Consider the following 17,860-nt stretch of genomic DNA (forward strand, 5'->3'; position numbering starts at 1 on the left):
TTTTTTGCCCTGGCCTGGGAGCTCAGGATGGATTATCCATCTCTGAGGGGCTATCGGAACAAAACAAAACATGGGTGTCGGAGGCTACATGTTTGTATGTGGTTTTGCCACCCTTAAAAAATGCTTACATGTACTATCTGGCCCTTTCCGGGAAAAGTTTGCCGGCCCACACTTGGTTTTCATGTTTACATACCTATTTGGGGCCAGGCTAGAGATTAAAGTGGAAGAGTGAGAAAAAGCTGAGTCTCCAGGAGGGAAAGACACAGAAAAGACCCTGGGAGAGAGGTGGGCGCTACTCATTCCCTGCCAAGGCCGGCGACTCCTCCCCTCCTCCCTCAGGCCTAGTCTCTCAGGCTAGTCTGACCTGTCCAGGCCTTTCTATAAAAGGTCACCAGGTGTCCCAAAGTCCAAGGGAGGCCTCTCCATTCTTTGAAGGCCTCCCCTTCCTGGACTGGCCTGGGGGCAGGGAGAGAGACCCAGGCGGGCAGGGAGGGAGTTTACGCAAGGCCAAGGCCGCAGATGGAAGGCAGGTCGGCTGGCCTGTCTCTTTAAATCTCAGGTAATTTGGGAGGAGGGTGGGAGTGTCTGCAGGCTCGCTCGCTCCCAGGAGGAGCTCCAGGGGAGGAACCCAGCCGAGGGAGTCCCAGCTCTGCCAGGTGTAAGAACCTCAGAGCCCTCTGGAGTCGGGCTCTGGCGCCTCGGGGAGACTCCTCAGGGAGGTAGGGACCAGGGAGGTAGGAGACGGGACCTCTACAGGGCGAGGGCAGGCCGGCCCTTGGGGGTGCTGATGTGGCCCCAAGGCTGAGTCCTCTGGGGGTCTGGCCACGGCCTCGGCCCCCCAAGGAGCCGGCCCTACACTCCATGGGGTTGCTGATACCCAAGGACAAGGGGTTCATTCTCTGCCTGTGGAGAAAATTCTGTAGTTGGTTCCAGAGACGGGAGTCATGGGCCCAGAGCCGAGATGAGCAGAACCTGCAGCAACAGAAGAGGTAAGCCTCAGTCTGCTCCCTCGCCCCTCCCAGCCCTCCCTGCCCCCCCCCCCGCCCCGCCTTCCTCTCCCTCTCCCCCTTCCCCTCTCAGTCTTTGTTTGGCACCTCTATTTGTACAAACTGTGCTTCCAGGCCTGGCTCCTGGGGAGCATTTTGTCTCAAAGGTCTTAGCCAGTGGGGCTAGCTCCCCTGGAGGCCAGGTGGAAGGGGAGGGAGCTGGCATGGGCACAGGTACCACCGGCTTTAAGATCCAATCTAATTATGCAAGCCCTTCGCACTTCCCTAAAGGCCCGGGCCACCTTGCTGGGCCCTGGGAAGATGTGGCATCATGGAACCGCCAGCACAGAGGTGCTGGTAGGTCGGGGCAGTGCCGGATGGCTGTATTCCCTGGCCCCAGAGCAGTGTGTCCTGCAGAAACACGTAACGCAGGCACATACACATGCGGGGAGTGGATGAATGAATGATTGAATGAATGAGGCAGACAAGGAACTGCAGGCATCAGTGACCACAGAAGACCAGAGGTGATCACGGCTGCTGTTCCTACGCATTATCGCCACCAGCAGGCATTGACCAAGGCTGAATGCCAGACACGGGGACGATTTTGAACCAGAGCTGGGACCCAGCCCTGGACTTCCTTACCCTCTATGGGGGAGAGGGGTGTGGATGCTTGGCCACATACCAGATGTGCGTAGGACCCATGCTCACCTGAGAGGCTCTAAAGTTTGAGCCCCTGAAAACTTCCCTAAACTCTGATGTCCCCACGCCCTAGGAGGGAGAGGAGAGGAGAGGAGACATCCCTGCGTGAGATGTCCTCTCCAAAGTGTCTGTGGGTCTCCCTACCCAGGTGCTGATGCCCTAGAAGGGAGTCCTTCCGGTGGGGTGGAGCACCCCACCAGAAGGAGCACCTTCTCAGCGTCCCTGAGAAGGCAGTTAGCACATGTCTCTTCACAGAGGAAAGCCCAAAGGTTTTGTATCTGAGGGTCTTTCTCCATCTCCAAGAGCAGAGGCCTGCCTGAGCCTGCCAGGGAGCGCCTGTGGTTTTTCTTCCTGTGCCCCAGGATTCTGGGCTGGGGGTGTGTTCCTTTTTGAGCTTTGGCTTCCCCTCTCTCACACCAGCCGCCCACTTCTCTCCCCCCAGGCCTGGGAGAGTAGGGGCTGAGCGCATGTTTGACTGATGACATCTTGAGGCACAGAATGGCATTGTTGTTGGAGAATAGGCCGTCACTGGTTCCACTCTTCCCTACCCACTCAGGACCCCGGGGCTGGGGGAGCCAGACACAGAGCACAGAAAGGCCTGGGGCTTGGAAGGGGTGGCAGAGTCGTTCTGTGTGCCAACAGGGCAAAGCAGAGACAGGGACCACAGTCTGGCTGCTTCCACTCATCTTTTCGGCCTCTATTTCTTCTGAAGACCATCGGTGGGGCTCCTCTTGCAGCCTTGGGCCAGGAGGGCCTGATGTCACTTTGAGGGATCCCCTCCTTTCCTGATCTCCCTGCCTGGTTCCATAGCTTCTCAGCCCTCTCCTTCCCACCCAGAGCCTGGAGTATTGATTCCCCTCTGGGTGGGCACTTCCAGGAAGGACACTGAAATCACCGGAAAGGGAAGTGTCCTAGGCTTTGCAGTCAACCGGCCGTAGGGGAGACTTGCCCATAAGTGGGCAACTAGGAGATGACCATGTAAGTGGGGACAATATGACAGGTGAGGAGGTGGGCTGATGGCAGAAAGCAGCAGACCATGTAATGAGCACCTATCTTGTCTTCTATAACCCCAAACCTGTGGGGGGCAGTGCCGGTATCCCCTTGGGAGTGAGGCTGGCCCAAAGCGAGCAAGTGGTGAAGTCAGCTTGGTGCCAACAGCTCAGAGGGGCCTCTGGGTGGGGCTGGCGGATTCCAGGGAGTGGAGCATAGTTCAGTGAGAGGGAAAGGCTCCGTGGTCTCCCCAGGATGACCAGGAACCCAGCATTCCTCTCTCTCTAGCAGATGTGTCTTGGGTCTTGGTCCACTGCCCCCTCTGCTTAAATCCACAATGCTGGACCCAAGCTGAACCATTACCTTTTTCCCGTTTCTTCTTCGTCATCTCTCCCTGGACCTTGACTTGTCTTGTTTCCTGAGATTCAACATACTAAACACTTATGGAGCATAAAGCACTCTGCCAGACTTGTAGAAAATGAACATGACCTCCCTGCCCTCTAGGAGCTCACGTTCTCATGGTCAAAATGCCTCAGCATGCATCTACTTGGGTGACAAGTGAGCTTGGTGAGCGTCCTAAGAAGGGCATAAGCACGTGTCATGGGAGCAGAGAGGACGACACTGCGGTATCTGATTCTGCCTGGTGTCGGTATGCTGGGCAGCTCCCAGAGGCTCTCACATGACCCCGTTGTTGGCACTTTCTCCCTCCCACTAGATGGTGGGAAGGCAGTGAACACGGAAGGTTCTCCTCTGCTTAGATAGCTGTATAAACACGTGTAGCCATGGGTCTGTGAAAAGTAAACTGGGCCTCTCCAGTGTGTTGGGACTCCCTGCCTCACGAGGCACAGCAGACATGCATGTTGCAGGCACTTGTGCTAGAGCTGCAGGACTTGGAAGGGCGGACCGATTCCAAGTCTGCAAATAACCACTTTTCTCCCAGCTTTGGCTTCCTCATCCACTCGCCAAGAACCTGAGCGGGAGGGAGACAGCCCACAAGTGGCCAACGTATGCACGCATGCTTCCTCCCCACACACGACTGCCTTCATCTGTGGTCACTGCTCTGGGCTGACCCCCTCCCCCTGAGAGAAATCAGGAAGAACCATAAAACTAGAAGAACCACATAATTTAGCGGTGAGAGCCTGGGGCTAGGTTCTTGGCCAAGCGTTCTGCTTTTAACTCTGTGTGATCTAGCAACAATCTGGTTGTGCTGCCTCAGTTTCCTTTTCTGACAAATGAAAGACTCATTCAGCCCATGTCACAGGGTTGTAAGGAGCAAACATGATCATATCCTTACGACCTCTATACCCTTTTGGAAGCTGAAAAGCACATTTAACAAATGGGATTACTGTGATGAAAAAAACCAAAAATACAACAGTCAAAGGCAACACCCAACATTGGCAGGAGTTTGAGGGGCTGGGCACCTCCTTTCTTTCAGGGCTGTATCCTCCTGGGAACCTCTACACTGAGCTCCATGTCGCGTGTGCCCTCCCTTTCCCAAATGGTGTGCTCGTCTGACAGGGTGCTTGGAGAGAGACCAGTGGGACCCATGTCTGTGGACATGGCTCCTGTGCCTCTAATCCCTCTCCAAAGCCTGAGCCACAGAGAAGAGGGATGGGGAAATGGCCAGTGAGGTCCTAGTCCCAGCTCTGCCTCTGACTTGTTTGGACAAGTCACCTCGGGACTCCAGGCTTCTTTCTCCATCTGTGACATGGACAGATAGGTTAGATTTCTAGCAACTTTCTAGCTCTAAAATTTTGGTTTGAATTCTCCTCCAAAGGCGCTCTGGATCTTGTCTCGTTTCCAGCAACCAAATGCAGAACTTTGCTCATGTGCACGTAGGCATGGACACATTCTCAAGAAGGAAGAGGTTGAGTGTGGGACTTCAGCTCAGGTCACGATCTCACATTTCATGGGTTCGAGCCCCGTGTCCCCACATGGGGCTCTGTGCTGACAGCTCAGAGCCTGCTTCAGATTCTGTGCCTCCCTCTTTCTCTGCCCCTCCCCCACTTTCACTCTGTCACTCTCTCAAAAATAAGTAAAACAAAAACAAAAACAAAGAAGGAGGAGGAGGGGAGGACAGAGTGCAGGAAACAGGGAGAAAGGGAGTGAGAGATACTTTCTGCTGGCCCAGAGGGAATCTTAAGGAAGAAATCAGTGATTTGTTTACTACGTAAAAAATGGGCTAGGTTTTGTAATATGGTTTTTACCAGTCTAATATTGAGCAAAACCATTCAATTTTATAATTATTGTTCAGCAAAATAAAGCATGCTAAATTCTGAAAACAGCTTTCATACAGCTTTCATACTGCAATAATTTCAGATTTTGTCTGTAATTTCTTTTTGCTACTTAATCAGCAAGTGCTCCAAAGGCTTTACCTTTTTGTTTCTCTCTTAAATATTTAACAATCTGTAAGAAAGCACGTATAGGGAGTTTCTCATTCTTTTTAATGTGAAGAGTCCTCTTTTTAAAAAAAAAAAATCGTTTATGAACAATTCAAGCTATAGGTCAGGAATTCCCTACCTTGCAGATGGACATTTTGGACAGAATAATTCTTCGTTGTAGGAGACTGGCCTGCATAAGATCCTCCTGAACAGCATCCCTGCCTTCTACCCGCGAGATGCCAGTGGCACCTCTCCACCCTACCCCAGTTGTGACAACCAAAAATGTCTCCAGGTGTTGCCAGATTCCTTGGTGGGGGCGGGGGGGGGGCGGAGGGGGGTTCACCCCTGGTTGAGAGCTACAGCTCTCAACCACCATTTGTAAACAAGAGATTCTGGTAGCGATGTTAACTAATCTACTAAATGAAGTAAAATTTCCCCCTGGAAGGGACCGAGTATAATGTAACCATTCAAACCAGAAGGTACGTTATCAGTATCTCCTCTTCCTGCCTTGGGGAGGTGCCTGGTAGAGACCTAGTAAAGACGTGTAGATTTTGCTCCAGATCTAAACGTCTGTGCTGGGTTGCTCTGGTAGAAACCACTCGTGTCTCAGGCACAAAAATTGTTGAATGGGTCTGCTCTTGTGCCTTTTTTCTGGGTCCCAAAGGTAGTCAGGTTTTGGGGTTCCGACTGACTGCCAAGATCCTGACTGAGGGCTTTCTCTGCTGCCCCCTTGTGGCCCTATGGTGCCACTGCAAGTAATTGCCTTATCTGATCCCCTCCGAACCATTCATACACTGCCCCCTTTTTCGCTGAATTCTGGAGTTTGCCACCCAAAAGAGACCAGGTCTCTACAAACTTTGCCAGATAAGATACGGGACATGGAGTTAAATTCGAATTTCATATAAATGATTAACAAGTTGTTAGTATGTCCCAAATGTCACATAGGACATAGTTATATTAAAAAAAGTATTGGTTGGAAATCTAAAATTAAAATCTAAAGGAGCATCCTGCATTTTTATGTGGTAAATCTGGCAAACCCCAATGGACAGTAACTCCTTGTTGTTTCCCGGCCCGCTAGGGCAGTGGGCAAGGCAAGAAAAAGAGTGCATAGGAATGGAGGCTTGTCGGGGACATTTGTGGCCTTCAGAGACACGTAGGGACCCAAAGGGGTGTCTGTGGGCCTTCCACCAACTAGCCTCCCCACTCATATTTTAGGAAGTAGGGAGCAGAACCCCGCACTTGGGCAAGAAGCTCCCTTGGGTCCATTTGTAACTTTGCCATTAACTTTAGTCAAAATAGGCCATAGAGCCAGCAGCTAATTGAAAGAGAGCAGGGAAAGGAAACAGACAGGAGAAAGCGGCTGACCTCCGCCCTTAAGTGTCCCTTGTGTAGAGGAAAGACAGTACTAATCACAACACACAGTGAAAGATGCAAAAATAAAGGGCCAGACTATATACTGTGGAAAACTTCCTGGGAGGGTGTGTGTGTGTGTGTTGGGGAATAGGGCAGGCTCTAGAATATTTATAGAGGAGGGGTTTGGGCAAATTGTTGGAAAGGCAGTGGTGGTGGTGAAGGGGGTGTGGAAAATTTGCTTTGCAGCTGTGTTTGTATATTAAGCATACTGTTTTTTACTTAGATTACATGTTCGCCTAAGGTTGGCTTAAAGGGTGGCCAATGGAGATAATAAGCAGGGGCAGTGAGGCCACACTACCTTCTGCTACTGCTACAAATTCATTCATTCTGCAGATGGTGGTGGAGTGTCTACCGTATGCAGAGCACATCCCTAGGCATCGGGGTTACAGAACAGAAATGAACAGAGTGAGGCAGACGCTCTGGATTCCAGGCGGAAGTTACATATGGCACAAGCCTCGGGAGAATGGGGTGTTCGGGGGCGGGGGATGGCAGTGGTGGGGCCAGAATAGCTGGGATAAGGAGCGAATGGGAGGAGGAAAGAGGGGAAAATAAGGTCACTGAAGCTAGAAAGGATCTCTGTATTCCTTCTCCATGGGCATTTACGGACCCATCAGACTTTTCTTTTCTTTTCTTTTTACATTTATTTATTTTTGAGAGACGGGGCACAAGTAGGGGAGGGGCAGAGAGAGAAGGAGACACAGAATCCGAAGCAGGCTCCAGGCTCTGAGCTGTCAGCACAGAGCCCGACGCGAGGCTCGAACCCATGAACCGTGAGATCATGACCCGAGCCAAAGTTGGACGCTCAACCGACTGAGCCACCCAGGCGCCGCTCCCATCAGACTTTTCTAAACGGTGATGGCAATGCCATTTAGAGGGTGTACCTTGGCAGCATGGAGAAGGGCGGATTGGGGGTAAATAGGGCACGGGAAACTAGCTAGAATATTTTGCTAATGAGGGACAGAATAGAGAATGAAGACATGAACGATGAGGGTCGATAGGCACGAGGACGTAGGGATTGAATGTTGAATTGACAAAGCCTGATGGCCATCCAGGTGGCATGGAAGCGGGGGCAGGGAAGCTGGGGCCAACACTCTGGGGGATATGAGTCTTGTGCTCCTCCCTCCTCTCCCGATCACCCTCCCGTCCCGGCTCTTGGAGTTGATTTCCTGCCAGCACCAGTGTGTGATCTTCCATTCACATAGTTGGCCATCTATGGGTAAGTGGCGTTATTTCATTTAGATCCCATAGAAAGACCAAATGGCTCTGGGCCAAGAGAGAAATTGAACAAAGGGGGCCCCATGGGTCTTAGTTGGGCTAAGTTTTTATAGTAATACAGGTTTTTAGTTCATTGTAGGAATAACACTCAAAAGGGTTTGGTGAATCAGAGAAGATGATTTGTGTGTGTGTGTATGTGTGTGTGTGTGTGTGCCTAAAACAAGTGGAAAGCAGACAGGAAGTAGAAAGAAACTATACTCTGCTTAGGGGTCAGAACAAAAAGGATCCACTGTTGCTCTCTGATTGAGCTCTGAGGATGCTGTTGTTGGAAAGGAAGTGCCAGGATCAACGGGCTTTGCTGAGAAGGTCTGGAAAGGCGAGCATCATGCCGCTGGGGAAATCGAGCCTCTACATGTTGACTTTCTTCACAAATATGAGGGAGGAATTCCTTGTACCCTTAGTCCATGAAAACAAGGCTTATCTCAGGGGTAATCACGGGGCACTTAGTGAAGCTAAACAGGGTTGCCCCAGAGGTCAGTAGGTCAGAAGGTGAATGAGTACTTAAACTCCTCCCCTCCATACCCGATATGCACAGATAACACACACACACATATATTCTGGTCCCAGCACTCAGGGGATGGGAAACCAGTCACTGATGCTTCTCCCACACAAGCTGAAAGGGGGAAGAGTTGGTTTGGGGTAGCTAACCGGTCAAGAAAAAATCCTGCAACCCTCGGGATGCTGCTGACCTCAATTCCCTGGATCAAGTTCAGGGTCATGAGGTGCACATGTCTGTATATGAAGGAGCCAAGCCATCAGCCCTCACTGCACCACTGGGCACGCTCACCATCGCCACCTTTCTGATCCCATTCCCTTCTAGGATCTGGGAGTCTCCTCTCCTTCTAGCTGCCAAGGAGAACAACGTCCAGGCTCTCAACAAGCTACTCAAGTATGAGGCCTGTGAGGTGCACCAGAGAGGTAAGGGGCAGAGCCCTCAGCACCCGTCAGAGCTACACATGTGGCTCCCAGTGTAGCCCAGGACCTTCTGTGGTGGGCCCCTAAATGCCTATGGTCACCACGCCCCTGCCCCATGGAAGCCATATGACTCTTCTTTCTGTCAACACCAGGAGCCATGGGGGAGACAGCACTGCACATAGCGGCCCTCTATGACAACCTGGAGGCCGCTGTGGTGCTGATGGAGGCTGCCCCGGAGCTGGTCTTTGAGCCCATGACATCGGAGCTGTACGAGGGTGAGGGTGCTGGGTGTTTTAAGCCAGTCTCTGAAGTGGATTAACTCGGGGCGACCAAAGAGGGCTTCGTTCCTCCCCCCATCTCCTTTTGTTCTTGTCATCCTCACCGCGCACCGTTAGAACACCAACCCCCCAAAATGCAAGGGGAGAAGAGGCAGCAGCTGGTTTCCCTGGGTACCCTGCCAGACCGGGGGCTCCGTCACACCCCCCTGCCACCTCAGGCTGCGGGAGTGAGGAGGACTGGGTGTAGATATGGGAGGGACCCTTGCAGGATCCTGGGGACACACCCCATGACTGAGGCTCTCTCTGGGCCAGGTCAGACCGCCCTGCACATAGCCATCGTGAACCAGAACGTGAATTTGGTGAGAGCCCTGCTTGCCCACGGGGCCAGCGTGTCTGCGAGAGCCACAGGCACGGCATTCCGCCGCAGCCCCCGCAACCTCATCTACTTTGGTGAGAGCGGGGCCAGGGCTGGGAGGAAGGGACATCATGGAGGTGGGCAAGAGCAAAGGGAGGGCGGGCCGAGGAGGGCTCTGGCCCCCGGAAAAGCCGGAAGCGGCAGGGCCTTCCAGGGTTTCAGGCCAGAGCCAAGCCTCCCCGGACGCGTGCTCCACCCCTGCCTCTGCTTCTGCTGACGAGCGTCCCCGAGCCCAGAGCTGCCACGCGAGGGCAAGGAGGCAGTCACTCGGGGACGCTGCCCATCCCCCAGCCCATCGGACCCTCACGGCAGCGAGCCTTCTGTGTCCACAGGGGAGCACCCCTTGTCCTTTGCTGCCTGCGTGGGCAGTGAGGAGATGGTGAGGCTGCTCATTGAGCATGGAGCTGACATCCGGGCCCAGGACTCCCTGGGTAAGAGCTGGGGGCCGGGAGGGCAGGGGCCACCCCAGGTCGGGCAGGGCATCAGCGGGGACTTCAGCACAACGGCCACGTGACGCCCGCGTCCTCCCCCAGGAAACACCGTGTTGCACATCCTCGTCCTGCAGCCCAACAAGACCTTTGCCTGCCAGATGTACAACCTGCTGCTGTCCTATGATGGGCGCAGGGACCACCTGCAGTCCCTGGACCTCATGCCCAATCACCAGGGTCTCACCCCCTTCAAGCTGGCCGGAGTGGAGGGCAACACCGTGGTGAGGGACACACCCCTGGCCCCGTGGCAGCCTTTCAAAGACCCTTGGTGCCCAACTGCCCGGAGGGTGGGGCCCCTTCCTCCATACTCTGTCGCTAAATGCTCAGCCTCAGGGACCCCTGGGCGGGAGGCTTTGAGAATGTCGCTTTAGGACATCTGCTCTGGGAGCCCGGCGTTCTGTTCCCTTTGCCCGTCCTCCTCTTTCAGATCCTTATAGGGTGTGTGGGAAAGAAAGACAACCAGAAAAAAGGAGGCTCACACAACTAACTGTCCATCAGTCGCAAGGAGCGGGCTGTAGCCCTCGTCAGCGGTGGAGACCCCCCGGCCCTGCTTCTCACACTGACCCTCCGACTCACCACCGTGTCTTCTCAGATGTTTCAGCACCTGATGCAGAAGCGGAAGCACATCCAGTGGACCTACGGGCCGCTGACCTCCACTCTCTATGACCTCACCGAGATCGACTCTTCAGGGGATGAGCAGTCTCTCCTGGAACTTATTGTTACCACCAAGAAGCGGGAGGTACGGGTCGTAGGGTCAGAAAGCAGCTGGCGAGGGAAGTCAGGGTCTCCGAGGTGCCCGCTCTATTGACTTTCTGCCGCAGGCTCGCCAGATCCTGGACCAGACCCCGGTGAAAGAGCTGGTGAGCCTCAAGTGGAAGAAATACGGGCGGCCGTACTTCTGCGTGCTGGGCACCATATACCTGCTGTACATCATCTGTTTCACCGTGTGCTGCGTCTACCGCCCCCTCAAGCCCAGGACCAATAACCACACTGGTCCCCGGGACAACACGCTCCTACAGCAGAAGCTACTTCAGGTGATGCCCTAGGGGCGGCTGAGCTCAGGGCAGGATTCAGCTCCCTGTCCTTCCTCAGCCCTGCATCGCTTACCTGCTCTCCAGCCCCCGTTTCTCCCCTCACCCAGCTCTCAATTACGTAGGCACAAACTCCAAGTACAGGCACACAGAAACGCACATATGCTCAAAGAGCAGTTTCAGAGAGCCCAGCCTACCAGGTTAAAAACAATCCTACAGGGCTGGTGACTTTATACAGGAGACACGGACTCGTGCCCAGGGACAGACGGGCAGGATGCATGGGGTCCCTGAGTGTTCTGACCCTGTTTTCCCTTCAGGAGGCCTATGTGAGCCCCCAGGATGACCTCCGCCTGGTGGGGGAGCTGGTGACCGTCATCGGAGCTGTGCTCATTCTGCTTGCAGAGGTGAGGATGGTCAGGATCTATCTAGGGTGAGGCTGTTGGCCCCAGGGACCCAGCCCGAGCCCCAGTCTACAAGTGCCTTTGTGTCTTCCTGGCCTCTCTCCAGATTCCAGACCTCTTCAGGGTGGGGGTCACTCGCTTCTTTGGACAGACCATCCTCGGGGGGCCATTCCACGTCCTCATGTGAGTCTCCTTGCTCTCCACCAATGCCCCCACTCACTCCCTGGATTCCCAACCCCTGGACAATCACTGGAGAAAATTAACTCCAGAGATCCTTCTCCAATGATTGTGTGCCCTTGTGTACTGAACTTGGGGAGGCCAAATGTGAGTGTGTGGGTGCAGTCCCCAGGACAATCCTGGTCTCTTCTCATTCCCCCTCTGCTCCCCACCCCCAGCATCACCTACGCCTGCATGGTGCTGGTGACCATGGTGATGCGGCTCACGAACGCCGATGGGGAGGTGGTGCCCATGTCCTTCGCCCTGGTGCTGGGCTGGTGCAATGTCATGTACTTCGCCCGAGGATTCCAGATGTTGGGCCCTTTCACCATCATGATCCAGAAGGTCCGTGCCCCCCCCCCCCCTCCGCCCCGAGCTTTCTAGAGAAAGGTCCTGGAGTGGGGGCTGCAGCAAACATTTTTCTGAAAGACCAGATAATAGATGGAAGATTTTGCAGCCACATGTGGGTCTCTATTGCATTTTCATTCCTTTTCCTCCTCCTTCTTTTTGTTTTCTCAATCCTTGAAAAATGTGAAAAGCATTCTTAGCTCAAGGGCCATACCCAAACAGTCCAAGGAGATTTGCCATGCAGCCACAGCTTGCTAACCCCTGGAGGGCAGAACTGTGGGACTTCCCGGGGCGAGTCCAGTGAGAGGCCGCAAGGGGCAGTTGCTCAGGGGACCCATGTGGAGGTATTTTCCTTCCTCTCCTCCCTTTAGATGATTTTTGGCGACCTGATGCGATTCTGCTGGCTGATGGCTGTGGTCATCCTGGGCTTTGCCTCAGGTAAATCATCTGGCCGGGAAGGGGCTGTGGGAAGGGGAGGCTGGAGGAGGCTGGAGAGCCCAGAATGCCTGTGGATAAATGTGGGGGAAGCTGGGAGGGAAGACAGGGATAGGAGGCTGTCAGGTCTGAGGACGGAACATGCCTGGAGGTGAGACAAAACTGGGAGTGCTTCCAGACGTGCCTCTTGGGATCAGGATAAGCCATACTGAAAATAAGGGAATATAAGAACCCAAAGCATGGAGTGTGGAAGGCTGGATGGGGACACTGGATGGAGAAGAGGGAAACAGGGCTGGAATGGGCAGCAAAGAGCTGGCCGTGGTCCAGTCTGGTATGTGGTTGCCATGGTAACTCTCACCCCCTTGGGTGGAGCAGCCTTCTATATCATCTTCCAGACAGAGGACCCCGACGAGCTGGGCCATTTCTACGACTACCCCATGGCGCTGTTCAGCACCTTCGAGCTGTTCCTCACCGTCATCGACGGGCCTGCCAACTATGACGTGGATTTGCCCTTCATGTACAGCATCACCTACGCTGCCTTCGCCATCATCGCCACGCTGCTCATGCTCAACCTCCTTATCGCCATGATGGGTGACACTCACTGGCGGGTGGCCCACGAGCGGGATGAGCTCTGGAGGGCGCAGGTGAGCCCCCTGGTGGCCGGGAGGGCTAGTGCAGGCCATTCCCCGCCCCCGCGCCCCAGCCAAGGACCAAGCTGAACTTAGACAGAAGCAGGATATTTTGACCCCACGTAGGTTTAGACGGTTTTACTGCGCAGGACACAAAATAACGCAGAGTATTTGCAATACAACGGACTAATACCTGAACAGCTGAAAAGAATTCATCATTTTCCCAAAAAGTAAAACCTCAGGCTTTTCTAGAAGAATCAACAAGAAATACAACTAATGGTGGATGGAAGTGCATTTAGGAAATCAGTCTGTAAAACCTGACGCAGAAAATTTGGACAGGTTAAAAAAAAAAATGCTACAAAAACTTCCCAGAGGAGCGGAAGTTATCTTCGGTCAGATCATCACGATGGAGACAGAAGACCATTAAATGAGTCAAAGCACCGTTTAAAAATATACTTAGAAAATAATTTCTCTCCACAAAAATAAAAATGCAAACCCCCCAAACTGAATGGCACTTTGCTGTGCTGTGTAGAAAACAGAGTTAAAAGGCCCTAGGTTGGCTAAATGGGGTTTGCTCAGGAAAATAGGTTTCCATGCACATGTCCTGATACTCGATTTCTCAGTAGGGTGGTAGCATTTATAAGTGGCCTTTATGTCTGTAGGGTCAAAATATCCTGTGGCCCTGAGGATCCCTTTCTGTCTGCTTTGCCCTCTTTCCTGTCTCCTTGGGGCAGGGTCCCTCAACCTCCTGCAGGAGCTGCGCGGATGTCGGGTCCTGGGGTAAAGAGCTGTGGGCTCATGTCCCATGGACTCTGTCCCACAGAAGAGGGTCAGCCCAGCTGACACCCCGCACCCCCCCAGCTTGGGGGTGTTGTCCCCTCTTGGAGGCCATGAGCTCCCGTGTTTCCTAGCTACTGCTACACTGTCCTTCCTCCGCCCGACGCCCTCTCCTCTTCCCGCCCTCCTCAGTCGATTTCTCGGTCAGCACCCCACCTCTGATGGCCCCTTCGGCCCCCACACGCAGGTGGTGGCCACCACGGTGATGCTGGAGCGGAAGCTGCCTCGCTGCCTGTGGCCTCGCTCGGGGATCTGCGGGCGCGAGTATGGGCTGGGGGACCGCTGGTTCCTGCGGTGAGTTCCTGCCGGGCTGGACGGCCTCCTGCTCCCGGGGCCCTGCGCCCGTTGACCCGCGTTGCCCGGAGGTCCCCCAAGGGATCCCCGCTGTTAAGGGACGGGCCCCGCTAGATGCTCGGGCCCCCCGAAAGCCGCCGCTGAGATGCCGGCAGCTCCCGTGTGCGCACTAGCCGCAGTGGTGGGAAAAGGCCGGTCACGGTGGGATGGGGTGAGCGGAGGACACGACGCGGGCGCGGGTCCGGGCCAGCCCATCTGTCCTCGGCTGCCTCTCACGGCCTCGCGCTCCACAGGGTGGAAGACAGACAGGATCTCAACCGGCAGCGGATGCGGCGCTATGCACATGCCTTCCACATCCCGGGCTCCGAGGACTCGGACAAAGCCTCGGAGAAACTGCGGCTGGACCACCCCTCGGGCCCCCACCTGTGTCCGTCCACCCCCTCGGTGTCCCGAAGTACCTCCCGCAGCAGCGCCAACTGGGAGAGGCTTCGGCAAGGCACCCTGAGGAGGGAACTGAGGGGCTTGGTCAACAGGGGTCTGGAAGACGGGGAAGGCTGGGAGTATCAGATCTGAGCCCACTCTGCCTCTGGCCCCAGCAGCTGCTCTCACTTCCCCGTGGGGGGGGGGGGGTCAAAAAACAAAAACCAAACACCCCTCCCCCGTGGGGGGGGAAGGAGGAAGGCACCCCCCCCCCGCCCCGCCCCCTTGAGGAATGCGGCTGAGGAATCGCTGCCCCAGGTCCCCACTACTCGTTGGGCTCAGGGGGCGAATAGAAAGCAAGGGGGGAGGTGGCCCTCGCCTCACCCCGAGCACAGGGCTGGTGCCAGTGAGGACGAGGCTGCGGGCTCTTCGGCCTTACTGGAGTAGTCTGCACTGTCAGAGCAAAGCACTTTAAGGACAGGCTTGCCACCTCTGCCCCAGGGTCATGGTGGGAAGGGGACAGCCCTTCCCAGGGTGCTCCAGACAGCTGGGTGGGGGGAGGCACGTGGAGAGCAGGAGTGAGGGGGACAGGAACCGCTTCGGGGGTGGGGTAAAGCTGCTTGAGTCTTGCCACCTTCTACCTGCCAATAAAGCCGTTCCCTGCTCTGCTTCCTTGCGCATTCGGCTCTGCCGTGTCCCCTTCCGGCAATGGCCCTGCGCTCCTTCTCCGAGGCCTTCCCAGCCCTTCCTCGCAGACTCAGCTCTCACCACACTTCCAACTTGCAAAGTCTCTTCTTTCCCTTTAATGCGGGGGAGGGCGGAGGAGGGCAGAGGAGGACTGGGGAGCGAAGCGTCCAGGGGGTTGGGTGTAGTGAGGCAGGCGCCTCTCGAGGAGGCCAGGACGGAGACTGGCTCTGGTCTCGCATATCGCTCCTGGGACCTACGGCCGGGGCTGTCCAGGGCATCGCCCACGCACAGCTGGAGCCCAGGCCTCAGACCTCCACTGAGCCCGGCTGCGTCAGGTGCTGCTGAAGGAGTTGGATGTTGTGCAGCAGTTTCTTCTGGTGGCCAGCCAGGGTGATGCCCAGGGCAGGCAGGTCTCTGGTGGGGAAGGAGTGGATCAAGTCTGGGCCCGCTTCTCTAAGATCCCAGGCATGACCCCTGGCCTGGGCCCAGAGGAATCCCCACCCCACCTCTCTCCCTGCTTACTCCAGGCCGAGCTGGACCACATCACTGAAGGTGCAGAGGCCAAACTTGGAGAAGTTTTCTTGGTAGCACTCCAGTCCAATGGCCAAAAGCCAGGCCTGGGGTGAGTCCAGAGAAGGAAAGTCCAGGGCCACAGGGTTCAGAAGGGCCTGGGAAGGTCTAAGTGAGGGGAGGTGGGTGTCAAAGTCTCCCCTTCATCTTAGCCCCCTCGCCTCAGTTTGTTTTCAGTTTGTATCTACCCTCCCTGGTTGTCCCAGGCTCCAGCCCCAATCTGCAGACCTGTCCCCAGGGCCACCGTCAGCCTGTAGAGTGTCTGGCTTTCGGATCATCTTGTCAAACGCAGTCACCAGCTGGTCAAAATGGGGCCGCTGGGTACGGTCCTTCTGCCAAGTGTCTAGCATGAGCAGATGTAGTCCAGGAGGACAGCCTGGAGGTGGGGGAAGCCGGAACTCCTGTTCTATTGCATTTAGCACCTGGGGGTTGGAGGAAGACCGTGGTGAGGAGAAGCTACTGCTAGTGGAAAGAGTATCTTGTTGGTTAGGTCAGTGGGTGGGCTGGGATCAGGCGGAGCATGAAGCTGGAGCGGGGAAGGGACTTAACGATACGGAAGCCAAGAGAACTTCCGGTGTGAGCGGATTAGAGACTAGAGGCTAAGAACCTATGAGTCTGTGAGGCTGGTGGATTGGAAGGATGGGGGCGGGGGATCAGCAGTGTCTAGGTCAAGAGCTCACCTCCTGGTCACTCATATCCCAGTAGGGTCGCTCTCCATAACTCATCACTTCCCACATCACTATCCCAAAGCTCCAGACGTCACTGGACGTTGTATGTTTTCCGTGAGCGATGACCTCTGGGGCTGCCCACCGAAGCATACAACTTGGGCCCTGAGGGGTGGGGTTAGAAATAACAGCAGCAATAATGATCTCAGTGGCCACATTTATTGAGCGACTGCTATGTGCTCACATGTCTGCCCGGCGTTCTCTCCTGGATGGAGCCCTGGTGAGCCCCATCCCTTCAGACACTGTGATATGCCACGGGTGGTTCAACCCTGGGTCCCAGCTGGGTCTCCAGCACCCTCTGGAAAAGGCTGAGCCCCCCAGGCAGTGCTCTCACCTGAGGACTGTGGCCAAGACGAGCCACTTTGCACACCAGGTGGCTATTCACCAGCACGCTGTGGGCAGAGAGGGCACGGTGCACGAAGGCGAAGCTGGACAGGTACTGCATGGCTGCGGCCACTCCTCGCTGCATGGCCACCAGCTGCAGGCTGCTGAACTGGCCCTCCCGCTGCTGAGGGGCAGGGTGGGCAGAGCTCAGCCTCCAGCAGCGGGGTGGGAAGCCTTGACCTGCTGCACAGCCCAGCAGGTATCAGCATGAGAGGGAGCGGGGATTAAGGAATCAGAAAATGGCCTGGGAAGGAAGGATGAAGACCAGCGGGGGTGGGGAGCAAAGATACAGGGCTCTGTCTCCTGTCTCCGAGACAGCTGAGAATTGTAAACCTCCCCGGACCCCAGGCTTCCCCAGCCGCGCCTCCCGGCCCCCAGGCTGGACTGACCCTGAGGAAGCTGTCCAGGGGACCCAGCTCCATGAGTTCCGTCAGCACCATGAGGGGCCGGCTCTTGGTGACCACGCCCTCCAGCCGCAGGATGTTGGGGTGCTGGAACTGGCCCAGGACTGCAGCCTGGCCCAGAAAGGTCATCTGGAGGCTCTCGGTGCCTCCAGCCCACAGGGCCTGGATGGCCACAGCCTGTTCCCGCCGTCCCCGGGGCTGCAGGCGGCCCCTGCGTACTTCACCAAAGGAGCCTGGGAGGACAGGGGCAGGTCGGGGAGTATGGAGGAAGGACTGCAGGCTCACGGTGTCCTGCCCCAGTTTGAAGGGATCCCGTCCCTTCCATCCCCTTCCTCTGCCACTGCACACCTGCCCCAATGACCTCCTCGATCTTGATATACGCGGGATCCACCTCCCTGGTAAACTCCCGGATGGCCTGGCAGGGGTCCTCGTACGTGGAGGGGTCGATGTAATACTTCACCCCAAGTCCTGTGGGCAAATGGGGCATGTCATGAGGGCGCGGTGCAAGGCCAGGCTGCCCGCACACGGTGTTGGGGGGGGGCGTGCCCTCTTACCTACAAAGGCAGGGTCAAGGGCTTCCCCTCAGCCTCGGGGGAAGCTAGCCTTGCGTGCTGTGCTCAGACCCCCCCCCCCCCCCCC

At 55.7% G+C, this 17,860-nt stretch overlaps 2 protein-coding genes across 2 annotated transcripts in view; one reads left to right on the forward strand and one right to left on the reverse strand.

Annotated features, from left to right (window-relative positions):
• Positions 1–428: 428 nt before the first annotated feature.
• Positions 429–15,049, forward strand: TRPV6 (transient receptor potential cation channel subfamily V member 6). Its single transcript, XM_040471738.1, has 15 exons — positions 429–989; positions 8,565–8,662; positions 8,812–8,934; positions 9,250–9,387; positions 9,685–9,783; positions 9,886–10,061; positions 10,433–10,579; positions 10,662–10,874; positions 11,189–11,275; positions 11,379–11,455; positions 11,668–11,833; positions 12,208–12,274; positions 12,647–12,915; positions 13,925–14,031; positions 14,325–15,049. Exons 1-15 carry the CDS (start codon positions 862–864, stop codon positions 14,602–14,604), a joined length of 2,175 nt encoding a protein of 724 aa, XP_040327672.1. The 5' UTR covers positions 429–861; the 3' UTR covers positions 14,605–15,049.
• A 178-nt stretch (positions 15,050–15,227) lies between these two features.
• Positions 15,228–17,860, reverse strand: part of EPHB6 (EPH receptor B6) — a 10,022-nt gene continuing 7,389 nt past the window's right edge. The window contains 7 exon segments of the mRNA XM_040471739.1: positions 15,228–15,552; positions 15,661–15,816; positions 15,937–16,130; positions 16,389–16,538; positions 16,768–16,941; positions 17,207–17,454; positions 17,570–17,735. Coding sequence (XP_040327673.1) covers positions 15,444–15,552; positions 15,661–15,816; positions 15,937–16,130; positions 16,389–16,538; positions 16,768–16,941; positions 17,207–17,454; positions 17,570–17,735 — 1,197 coding nt within the window. The 3' untranslated portion in view covers positions 15,228–15,443.

Source organism: Herpailurus yagouaroundi, unplaced genomic scaffold, assembly GCF_014898765.1.
Source record: "Herpailurus yagouaroundi ecotype Mexico unplaced genomic scaffold, PumYag 100, whole genome shotgun sequence".
NCBI classification, from domain to species: domain Eukaryota; kingdom Metazoa; phylum Chordata; class Mammalia; order Carnivora; family Felidae; genus Herpailurus; species Herpailurus yagouaroundi.